Source organism: Aristolochia californica, unplaced genomic scaffold, assembly GCF_029961685.1.
Source record: "Aristolochia californica isolate CCGP_79_NKW_82.1479 unplaced genomic scaffold, dmAriCali1.0.hap1 SCAF_16, whole genome shotgun sequence".
Lineage (NCBI taxonomy): Eukaryota > Viridiplantae > Streptophyta > Magnoliopsida > Piperales > Aristolochiaceae > Aristolochia > Aristolochia californica.
Window position 1 is genome coordinate 1,615,384 of NW_027181837.1, and position 12,179 is coordinate 1,627,562.

The following is a 12,179-nucleotide window of genomic DNA, read 5'->3' on the forward strand; positions in this document are numbered from 1 at the left end:
GTGGTCATGAGTCCTATTTAAGGGACGCCCTGGAATGAAATGAACAAGTTGAATTTCACCCAACATAGGATTAGGTTCTCCTCCGACGAACCTAGGTTGCGGACTCCCTCAGAGCCATAGATTACGGTTTCCATTAGAGCTGGGTTATTCACCACCATTCACCTCTGTGGTCTCCCCCTACAATTCTTCTTCTTCTTCGTTATCTTCTCCCATCTTCTTGTGAATCGTCGTGTTGATTTGGGACCATATCACCTTGGTATCAGAGCAGTTTCACGATGAGAGATTCTTCGTTCCGAGAAACAGTCGCAACGACGGTCGGACAGGAAATAGCATCCGTGAAGGCAGAAATAATCGCAAACATCCTGTCGCAAATGGAAGCCTTGTGCACAGAGTTAAGACCAGCAATTCGGGTGGAGTTGAGTGCCCTATGCACAAAAATAATCTCTCAGGCTTACAATGAAAAACCTGAGAAGGGGGCCAAAATTGACACTCTTCAGGATAAAGACTCAGACCAAAGGGTCACCGTTGCGGAAGAAGACGTTCGACCTCAAATCTCCACGGAGAAGCCCGATTCCAAAGTCATTCAGCCTCACACCTCTTCGGAAAAGGCCGATGTGGTTTTCGTTCGACCTAATACCTTCGAACGTGGACCTTTCGAGCCAAAACCCACTGTCAGGAAAACCAAAGTCGGGGAGATTGGCAATCCCCGAGCTGAGAAGCTCCATGACAAATCTCGGCCAGAGGCCTTTGCTATTCACCGGCGGACAAAGCCTCCCAAGGTTATGAGTATCGGTGACAACGGTGAGTTTTCGAATTCCTCAACACTATGTGTAAAAATTGGGGACAGGCAACCCCTGTTTTTGGATACCGGTCAACAACAGCAAATTCCTCTTCTTCTCTGTTCACCATGAGCGGCCTCATTTTCTCTCATTTTCTTTCAGAATTTTTTGTTTGACGAAGGTGGCCTTTCTCATGTCCCTTTCCTAGACACGGAAAACCAGCGATGGATTCAACCCAATTCTTTGATGCAATTCCGAGGAATGGCTCAGGATTTGCTTGGTAGTGGGTTCTACGTTGGCACCTTCAAATATGGCCCAACTTGGAGGATTAACCAAATTGTTGATGTCTCATCTGTTGACATGGTATCTGATTTTAATACAAAGTCTCTTTCATGTCTTGTTCAGATACATGATTCTTTGGAAAGTGATCTAAACCTGAATGATGTTGTCTCTTTGATTGAATTTTTTGTGCAAGTTGGGATGTTAGATACAGGATTCAGGCTATGGGATGATATGAAGAAAGCAGGATTCAGGCCTAACTTCGGATTGTATACCATGATTGTCGAGTCTCATGCCCAATCAGGGAAGCTAGATGTGGCAATGTCAGTCTTCTCAGAAATGGAGAAAGCTGGTTTCTTGCTTACACCGTCTACTTATTCATGTTTATTAGAACTGCATGCTTCATCTGGCCGAGTGGACCATGCCATTAAATTGTGTAATTCAATGACTAATGTTCGACTAAGACTCGGTGTCAGTACTTATACATCTCTCTTAAGTGTTCTGGCAAGTAAGAAACTTGTGGATGTGGCTGCTAAGATTTTGCTCAAGATGAACGCCTCTGGATTTTTAGCTGATGTGGATGCTAGTGATGTTTTGATGATATATATCAAAGATGGATCAGTGGATCTTGCTTTGAGATGGTTGAGATTTATGGGTTCAAGTGGGATTCGAACAAATAAATTTATTATCAGCCAGTTGTTGGAATCATGTATGCAGAGTGGTTTGTATGAATCTACAAATCCCTTGTTGGAGACATAAGTGAGTTCAGCTGCACAAGTTGACCTCATTCTATACACATCAATTCTAGCTCATCTTATGAGGTGTCTGGATGAGCAGAATGAGAGGAATATTATAGAAATTTTTAGTCCAACACAACATAAGGCACACTCTTTCATGTGTGGGCTCTTCACGGGCACAGAACAGAGAAAAAAGTCAGTCCTGTCCTTTGTTAGAGAGTTTTTCCAGGGACTTGATTATGAGCTGGAGGAAAGTGCAGTAAAATATTTTGTGCATGTGCTGCTTAACTACCTTGTGCTGATGGGTCAGATAAATCGAGCCAGATGTGTATGGACAGTCGCTTACGAGAATAAGCTTTTTCCCAAGGCAATTGTTTTTTAGCAGCATATAGCTTGGTCTCTTGCTGTCTGAACCCTATCTGTGGGGGCAACTCTTGTTTCTGTGAAAATTCCTGGCCTGCATAGAGAAGGGATTTCTTTTGATAACATTTATGCGCATTTGTCACCTTGGGCTTATGCACTGATAGAATTTTTGCCTTCTTTCATCAAGCGACAACTGCTTCTTCACCCTAAATCAGATGACTCCACCCAGTTGTCTCAATAGCTTCGAACTCGAGGACAAACTCGTTCTCCAGGAGGGGTGAGGATGTTATGGACCAAATAGTGAGCCGAGTCAGGCTGAGACACCCTAACTGAGTCAATTAAGTAGTCATTTAGTTTATTTTCATGTTAAATGCCTTAGAAGGGCAAAATTATAATTCTCTAAACTTTGTGGTCATGAGTCCTATTTAAGGGACACCCTGGAATTAAATGTGTCAAAGTCCTAGGTAAGAGTACTTCCTAGGAGGTCACCCATCCTAGAATTACTCTCGCCCAGGCTTGCTTAACTACGAAGTTTTGAGTCAGATACCCGGCCAATATAACCCGAAAAGACTAGCCGTTTAAAGTACGGAAAGCCAAGTACCTAACTCAGACCACTAACTCTAACAAGAGTGGATGGAACCACTCTGACACCCACCCCACCCATTCTGGAGCCGCTTCTCACGGGATACGAACGCGCGCCGTGGCGTGCTTAGCTCTGATACCATGTCAAAGTCCTAGGTAAAAGTACTTTCCAGGAGGTCACCCATCCTAGAATTACTCTCGCCCAGGCTCGCTTAACTACGAAGTTCTGAGTCAGATACCTGGCCAATACAACCCGAAAAGACTAGCCGTTTAAAGTGCGGAAAGCCAAGTACCTAACTCAGACCACAAACTCTAACAAGAGTGGACGGAACCACTCTGACAAAATGAACAAGTCGAATTTCACCTAACATAGGATCAGGTTCTCCTCTGAGAAACCTAGGTTGCGAACTCCCTCAAAGTCGTAGATTACAGTCTCCCTTAGAGCTAGGTTATCCACCGCCATTCACCTTCGTGGTCTCCCCTTGCGATTCTTCTTCTTCTTCGTTATCTTCTTCCATCTTCTTGTGAATCGTTGTGTTGATCTGGGACCATATCATCTTACCCCCCCCCCCCCCCCCCCCCTCGCGAGTCGACGCCCACGACGGCTTAACACGTAGCGACGGGTGCCGTTACAATGACCGCGTCTAGGACCCGTGGAATTCCTGCGTCCGGTGGGAATCGAACTCATGACCTAGCCAAAGCTCTGATACCAAATGTCAAGCACCTAGCCAATACATCCCAAAAGACCGGTCTGTTAGAAGCGGAAGACGTATGTACTTAACCCAGGACCAGGAGTCAATGTGGACCATAACAAATTATAAGATATTAAATTAAAGATTTCTCGAAAACAAAAAAGCAGCTTCATTACTCCACTTGTTGCTTGACTTGCCTGATTCCATAGGGGCCTAAGCTCTTGCTAGTGTTGCAGTTCCCTCCATCGATCAACAGCGACAGTCAATACCTTGTTTGATATACAACTAAAGTCCCACATTGACTAGAAGTAAGGAGGATCATGGATATATGAGTGTGGACACTATCTCTATTGGTATGAGACCTTTTGGGGGTAAAGTCCAAAAACAAACTCATGAGGGCTTAAGTCCAAAGTGGACAATATCATACCAATGTGGAGATAGGTAGTGTCCAATAGTCCTTACAAATGGTATCAGAGCTATACCCAGAGTTAGCCATGGTGGATGCGATCCTCTGAATATCAAACAAAGGTGGTGTGCCTCGAATTAAATCACGAAGGGATTCATGGATGTGCTCTATTGGACAAGTGGTGTGCTTTGGATTCTTCATGGACGTCTCCTTGTCCCAACACGGTGAAGAGGAGTTTATTTGGATAGAGCATGCTCTCGAGACAGGTGGTACTCCATGTAAGGCGTGTGCTTCCAACGCATTGGAGTGAAAAAAATCCGGGTTGGTAAAGAGTGGACGGATAAATGATTGTTTGAGGGGAGGCTTAATGGTCATTTGTTTGAGGGGATGATTGTTGGGTATACAACTAAAGTCCCACATTGATTAGAAGTGGGGAGGATCATGGATATATAAGTGTGGACACTATCTCTATTGGTATGAGGCCTTTTGGGGGGTAAAACCCAAGAGCAAACCCATGAGAGCTTAGGTCCAAAGTGGACAATATCATACCAATGTGGAGATAGGTAGTGTTCAATCCTTACATACCTCTAAATGCTTGGAGTAAACTTTTCCTAGGATACATATTTCTATCCAAGGGCATAAAGTAGGCTACCAATTTTTCATGACATTTACTGAAAATGGGATTGCTTAACAATAGATTGTCATTGATAGTAAACTAACAAACCAATGAGGTTCCTTGGTAGTTCAAATTTAATTGTATATCTCCTTGCTTTGACCTCTTCTGGAATGTAATTTTGTTATTTGGTAATCCAAATCGCATTCTCAAAATGGATGATATTCTATAGTTGCACAATCGCTAGTCCCTCCCATAGCAATAGAGTAAATAATGGTCTAAAAAGGGGCTAGGGAATATTGACCTCACAAGACCATTCAAAGGTGAGCCAAATGAGTAATGACTATGCTTGGTTCTTTATCACTATTAATCCACAATGCAAATTAAAACCATTGGCTGCAAACTAAAACCATTGGGAGTGGATTAGTAATTTAAAATATTTATTATAAACCACTATAAAAATCCTTGGTATAGTGATTGAATGCTTTATTTTCTTGAGTGCAATCATATCCTTAAAATTTTGATAAACCTATTCACCCCTCCCTCTAGGTTTATCCTTGTAGGGCCCTACAAACATTTCTTAGTGATGGTAGAGTTGAACCAAGTTAAGAGTTGGTCATACTATATACTTGCATATGTAATAATCCAAATTGATTTCAGGATCCTTATTGGCAGAAGAAGATATAGGATTGAGGGCTTGAAACAGATGCATCAAGGAAATCAATGGGAATTTGGGGCTCAAAGATGGGTTCCCACTGGGTTCACCATAACACATAAGAAGTGTCATTAAACTTAACCAAAATAATGTTGGGAGAAATGTTAACAGTGAATTGGAATAACCAAATCAATTATCAAACAACGAAAATAATACTCTCCCACTTTGTGTGAATTTGTTGGAAAATAATTTAATAAAAAAACCACACACACACAAAGAGCCAAGAATTTTTTACATGAAAAACCCTTCAAAGCAAAGGGAAAAACCATGATACCTAGTCCAGTTAAAAATTCCACTATCAACAATGATGTGTACACAAATTTTCTCTCTAGTTAACACTAGAGGCATATAATCAATAATAATCTCAGGAAAAACACTTTCTTGACAACCAAACAATATGATAGAAGAGACTTCACCTAAGAAGACGTGGTACTGTTCACGGATACAAACACCAGAAAGACTGCTTTAAATCCGATCTCCAGCGTTCAGATTGTAGACCCTTGTGTCTTTAATTTTTCTGAAAGATTTCAGTTCGATTGGACCATAGACGGCACCGATCGAAATGTTTGACGGAAGCTGTACAGCCTGCTCTGTTTTGTCAAACTCTTTGTCTTCTCCTTCTCTCACACACTCTCTTCACCTAATGACCGCAACACTTAGGTTTTAGTAAACCTGAATAAGTTGGACCTAAACCCTCTCTCCATGTGGGCTTAATGGACCTACATGGGTCATCCTCTATATTGGAGGGAACCCATACAACAAACATGTACAGTAATAGATTTGACAGAGATGGGGCAATAGGGAGGTGAGAGAAGACTGAAAAGGAGAGACCTGATGAGAGATAAAGCAGAGAGAGAGAGATAAAGCTGAGAGATTTTTTTTCTTGGAGTAACATCAACCATACGTATGATACAGTGCTAAGAATTCTGAATCAAAGAAGAAAACTTTCAAAATCAGTAATGATTTATCGATTGATTGGGATAGATTCTTTGTACAAGGAACAGTTTAACTTTCGTTTTTTTTGCTCGAAGGTTGGATAGCTTGATTGGCTTGCCTTACATGTACATACCTCAATGGTTTAATCTTTCTCCCAGTTATCCTTCCTTAACATGATTGTTGGCCTGTGAAAGTAATTTGGTTTTCACTTTAGAGTGGCTTTGGAAGGCTAGGCATGATAAGCTTGACGTTTTCATGCTAATGGTGGCTTTGACAGAAGGTTTGGTTGCTAATGCTGGGTTACTTGAAACTCGAGAAATAAATGACAGCGTCTTTAGTCAAGATCTGTCTATGGCCGGAAAACGAAATGACCAATTTGTAGGTGAAAATGGAGTGATTTTTTCTTGCACTCGAGTTCCTTTCTGTATCTGAAACATATTTAACTTGAGTTCGTACAGCTTACGGAATTAAAACTATCTTTGATGATGTCGATCGTTCTTAATTTTTACGTTCCAGTGTCATGACAAATAAATCGAGTCCTTCACGCGCGATCACTTCGATTTGATGCCTTCCATCGACCTTCTTCTTCAAGAATCACGATTGAACAGTAGAAGGCACGGCATTTTTTGGGAATGGGAAAAGTTACTGAGAATTGAACGAGTAAGGTGAGTCACTGTTAAGTCACAAGACCAATTTGCGTAGCGAGTCTCTCAAGACTCCTCACATTCACAACAGTCTCTTTGAGGAAAAGCGCCGGTTAAAGAAAAACTCATCCTTCACTTTAAAGCCATCGCTACTGAATCCATTTCTTTATCACTATCGAACCAGAAGTCTTAGCTTGAAATCAAGGAACGAAGAGGGATAAAATTTGCAACAGAAGATGTAGAGTGCTCTGATTCATACAGTCAAGATCACGGAGGAGATACAGAAGGGTAGCAGTACATGTAATATCCATGTCACCTGTGGGAGTGAAACTGCAAATAAAAGATAAACATGTATCGTCTCTCACTTCCTCCATAAATTGATTTTTTTTCTTGTAGAAATGTTCATGGCCGAGAGACGAGGTTCATAGGTTTTCTCGTCGAAGCTTCATCTTAATCTCCACACTAATGTGCAGGTTGTGATTGATAACGGCATTTTCCAACTGACCCTGTCGAAACCCGATGGAATTGTAACGGGAATTCAGTATAATGGCGTCGACAACCTGATGGAAGTTCTCAATGAAGAAGCCAACAGAGGGTAAGCAGTTTCATCCACTTTCAGAAAGTTTTTCAGACTTTAAACATGCAGCTTCAGTTGCAACTCAGATATTCAACTTTTTTTTCTGGTTTCTGGCGTTAATAGGTACTGGGATGTTGTTTGGGGTCCGCTCAACCAACCGGGGATATTCGACGTGTTAGTATACTCGAATTTATTCATTCAATCCATGGCTTTCTAGTAGGGAATACTTATTGAGAAGGGAAATCTTGATGTTCTGTAGGATAAAGGGAACAAAATTTGAAGTAATACAACAAGATCACGAGCAGGTAGAGGTGTCCTTCACAAGGGAATGGAATCCATTCGTCGAGACCACCATTGTTCCCCTGAACATAGACAAAAGGTTTCTTATCTTATCATTTTCACGAAGAATGTGGATTTTTATTATAGTTAAATGCTAGAATTAGCGAGAATGGTTTCGTAATGGCAGATTCATAGTGCTTCGAGGTTCCTCTGGTTTCTACTCATATGCCGTCTTCGAGCGCATACCGGGATGGCCAGCATTTTACCTTCCCCAAGCGAGGATAGCTTTCAAGCTGAGAAAGGACAAGTAAAAATCACTACCCTTTTTACAGTCTGAAAGGGACGACAAAGCAATCGCGACAGTCGGTAACGATGACAAAACGGACATGTTGCAGGTTCCATTACATGGCCGTGGCGGATAACAGACAACGGCTGATGCCAATGCCAGACGATCGTCTGCCGCCGAGAGGCCAGCCGTTGGCCTACCCGGAGGCGGTGCTCCTCCTCAACCCCATCAACCGTGACTTTAAAGGAGAGGTAATTTAAACTCAACTGCATCTGAGGAACGCGTTATAGCATCTACATAGTGTGATCCATGAGGAGATTATACAAACAGGTGGACGACAAGTACCAGTATTCGATCGAGAACAAGGATAACAGGGTGCATGGCTGGATTTGCTCCGACCCTCCCATCGGCTTCTGGCAGATCACTCCCAGCAATGAGTTTCGGACCGGCGGACCCACGAAGCAGGACCTGACTTCTCATGTCGGACCCGTCACACTTGCTGTGAGTTCTACATTTTCATCCAATCACAAACCATGCTTAATAAGAAAAAAATTGCAGTAGCAGACACTAAAAGACAAGAAAAATAAAGAGGAATCGAGCGGAAATTTTTGTCGACTTGGAAAAGTTTTTCCATAGCGTTTTTTTCCTGCACATTCTAGTTGGCAGAGAACATGAAATGTAATGTTTTATCAATTTAGAGGTACTTGCCTTGTATAATTTGTTTTTCACAGATGTTTATCAGCTCTCACTACACTGGAGATGACCTAGCCCCAAACTTTCAAGCAGAGGAGTCGTGGAAGAAAGTGTTTGGCCCTGTTTTTATTTATCTTAACTCGACTTATCCGGGAGAAGATCTTAGTTTACTCTGGGAAGATGCCAAGATTCAGGTGTACCCTTTAACCCATTTGTTAGCTTCCCTGCACATCCTTCATGGGTGGATATTTCACCAAGCATAAGAGACATCTCTAACTTTCTTTCTGCTTTAAAAAATTCTAGATGGAGGTTGAAGTTCAGAGCTGGCCATACTCTTTTCCAGTCTCAGACGACTTCCCCACATCCGACCAGCGTGGCTCAGTCAGTGGTAGATTACTCGTTAAAGATCGGTACGCCAGTTGATCTTGCGATTAAGAATCACCTGAGCACAGACCTGATTACTCGTTTCTTTAACGTTTTGGCCAAATCCTCTGTTTTCTTAGGTACCTCAGTGAAGACTACATATTGCCAGACTCAGCCTATGTAGGTGTGGCTGCCCCTGGAGAGGTTGGATCATGGCAAAGAGAATCCAAGGTGGATTTCTCATTATATTTGTCTTGAAAGTTCATGAGTAAGAGTTCCAAGACACTGAAAATAAGAGTTCAAACTGCTCTGTTTTTAGGGTTACCAGTTCTGGACCAGAACAGATGCAGATGGGTATTTCTCCATAAATGATATCCGCACTGGAGACTACAATCTTTATGCTTGGGTCCCTGGTTTTGTTGGAGACTTCAAGTATGATGCTATACTTACAATCACCCCAGGTCGTTTTTTGCTGAACTTTACAAAAGGAAAAACCTCATTCCAAAATGGTCTGAATTTTAGTTCTTTTCTGGATTATATCAGCCAGTGTTTCTTTGAAATGCAGGAAGTGAAATTGAGCTGGGTGATCTTGTCTATGAATCACCGAGGAATGGTCCTACCCTGTGGGAGATAGGCTTCCCTGACCGTTCAGCAATGGAGTTCTATATTCCTGACCCAAATCCCAAATATACGAACAAGCTGTTTATCAATCACCCAGACAAGTCAGCTACCTTCGTCCCTTCACATTTCTCAAGTTATTATGAGAGTTTTCTCTTCTGCTGCTGTGTTTTCCTTCTGAGTACCTTCTTTTGTCCGGTGTAACAGGTTTAGGCAGTATGGTCTGTGGGAAAGATATGCTGAACTGTATCCTGAAAATGATCTTGTTTACACAGTAGGGAGTAATGACTACGGAAATGACTGGTTTTATGCACAAGTTACCAGGTCATCTTCTCTGAGAAAAATCAATTCTGTGATCAAAATTTTGAATCCTTGTCAAATATTTAAAATCCATGATGTCTGAATTACAGGAAGATAGACAACAATGTGTACCAACCAACAACATGGCAAATCAAATTTCAACTCGAGAGTGTCAACCAAGAGGGGAACTATACACTTCGAGTGGCTATTGCCTCAGCAACATATTCCGAGTTACAGGTTTAATCGATTCAACTTATGTTACTGCTTGTGAACACAACCTCACCATAGACAAGTTTATTTGATTTTTGGGTTCCTTCACACACATCACTGCAGTCTTTTGTTACTTCTAGTTAAACATTTGTGTTTATGTGAAGGTTCGGATCAATGATCCAGAAGTGAATCCACCACATTTTACCAGTGGACAAATTGGGCGAGATAATTCAATTGCAAGACATGGGATTCATGGACTCTACTGGTTGTTCAATATTGAGGTTCAGAGATCATGGCTTGTGGACGGAGAAAACATCATCTTTCTGACTCAGGCTAGAAGCGCAAGCCCTTTCCATGGGATTATGTATGACTACATTCGATTGGAAGGCCCGCCTTCTGACTCTGGTTCTTAGAAGGAACATCCTCGATTTGTATCTCTAGAAATTAAGTTTCCTGCAGAACCATCTTTATACTTTGAATAGTATAATTCCTATGAAGTTTAAACATCACCCTTTCCATTTGATCATTTTGCCATCGTATTGATCATGTAGATAATCTGCACTATACACAAACCTCTCTATATTCATGAACCTGAAAAATAGAACTTCTCTTCCTCTATCAAGAACTTGCAGAGAAACAAAAAGTAAGAATTTCGATAGGAAGAAAAGCTACTCTTTCCTAACTCGGGATGCAACGATTCTGGTAGGGAGGCAAGGCTGCGAGCCTGGTAGGGGACGTTTGATTGGCTGAAGTAGTTTTTGACTTAATCCACTCAACTTATCACTTAAGCAAAATTTTATTTTGGGAAATTTCAAATACTACCCAATTTTTTAAAATAATAAAATAAATAACCAACTTTTCAACTTAATATTACAAATACATAACTTTAACTAGTCAACTAGGGGTGGCATTGAATCAAGCTGAGCCCGAACCTACATATGTTCGAATCGGGCTTGATTTAAATATTTCAAACTTGAACTCGAGCTGAGCCTAACCTCAAGCCTAAAATTGTAATCAAACTCGAGTCCAATAATTTTAATCGAGTTCGAGCCCGAGCTCAAGCATGAGTCGAGTTTGAGCTCCAACCTATATTTAAAACTTTGCATAAAATACATGTCAAATAAATTTCATATAAAATTATGCGTACATTTTAATAAAATTGGGCATAACCTCTATTTATTAACCCTGCATAAAATTATCTATACACTATGCATATAATTATTCATAAAAGGTGCATAATTATGTATAAATTTTATTTAATAGTCAAATACAAAAACATTCATTTGAAAAACAACGCTAGTTTTGTCCATTTGTACTCAATCAGATTGTTTTGATTCAAGGACTGGAAAACCAGATCATCGAAACAGATAAAAAGTTTAAGAAAAATGATTTTGGATGACTTAATCACAAACCCATTTTTTTCTTTTTTTCTTCGGAGCATGGATTCATATAGCAGCAATTCTAAAATGCTACCAATATGTTCTTCTGAAAAACTAGAGTAAAGTTAGCATTAAGAGAATACCTCAAACAATATGAGGAGCTACAAATTACAGCTGCATCTAGCATCATGCAGTTTCTTTACCAATTTGTACCTCAAACAAGTTTATAAAATTTTCAACCTTCCAGAAAATAAGTGATAATGGTGAACCAAGTACCAAGGTGTAAACATATTAACCCCACTGCCTATACTAAACAAGTAAGGCAGATGCCTTTTTTTTATATCTTTCAAGGAGTAGGACAGATTTACGAAATACCCCTCCTACTTAGGGGGAAAGGAGGAAATGTTTCTACTTAAAAAACATTTCTACCACATATTATAGGAACCATAACAAGGTAATGATATAATTTATAATAAAAAAATTCGCACATGCAAGTTCATATGTGCGGGACGGGGTGTTGGGGGCTGATGTGGTGTGATGACGTGGTACCACAGTCAAAGCTTATGTGTCACCTTTGTTGTATATATGTACAATTGACCAATCAAAGTTCAGAATTTGTGATATTAATTTGAAAAGTTGGTTATTTGTATTATTATTTAAAAAAATTGGGTATTACCGTAAAATTCCCTTTTAACTTTTCACCATGGGAACAAGCTTTCCCGTGATTC

The 12,179-nt window shown here is 40.7% G+C and overlaps 1 protein-coding gene and 1 pseudogene across 1 annotated transcript; both read left to right on the plus strand.

The window, feature by feature from the left end:
- Positions 1-1,040: 1,040 nt before the first annotated feature.
- On the plus strand, positions 1,041-2,399 carry LOC137953512 (pentatricopeptide repeat-containing protein At1g79490, mitochondrial-like; annotated as a pseudogene).
- A 4,514-nt stretch (positions 2,400-6,913) lies between these two features.
- LOC137952812 (uncharacterized) lies at positions 6,914-10,628 on the plus strand. The gene is made up of 15 exons (XM_068799883.1): positions 6,914-7,097; positions 7,220-7,341; positions 7,447-7,497; positions 7,583-7,702; positions 7,790-7,909; positions 7,998-8,139; positions 8,219-8,389; positions 8,620-8,775; positions 8,885-8,991; positions 9,085-9,175; positions 9,264-9,405; positions 9,510-9,666; positions 9,770-9,886; positions 9,973-10,099; positions 10,237-10,628. Exons 1-15 carry the CDS (start codon positions 7,056-7,058, stop codon positions 10,483-10,485), a joined length of 1,914 nt encoding a protein of 637 aa, XP_068655984.1. The 5' UTR covers positions 6,914-7,055; the 3' UTR covers positions 10,486-10,628.
- The last annotated feature ends 1,551 nt before the right edge of the window (positions 10,629-12,179 follow it).

Excerpts from the sequence above, each read along its gene's own strand:
- LOC137952812 (XM_068799883.1), top strand. The coding sequence starts at position 7,056 with ATGTCACCTGTGGGAGTGAAACTGCAAATAAAAGATAAACAT. Across the intron at positions 8,776-8,884 it reads GGGAAGATGCCAAGATTCAG|ATGGAGGTTGAAGTTCAGAG; the intron begins GTGTACCCTTTA and ends AAAAAATTCTAG. Across the intron at positions 9,667-9,769 it reads TTTATCAATCACCCAGACAA|GTTTAGGCAGTATGGTCTGT; the intron begins GTCAGCTACCTT and ends CCGGTGTAACAG.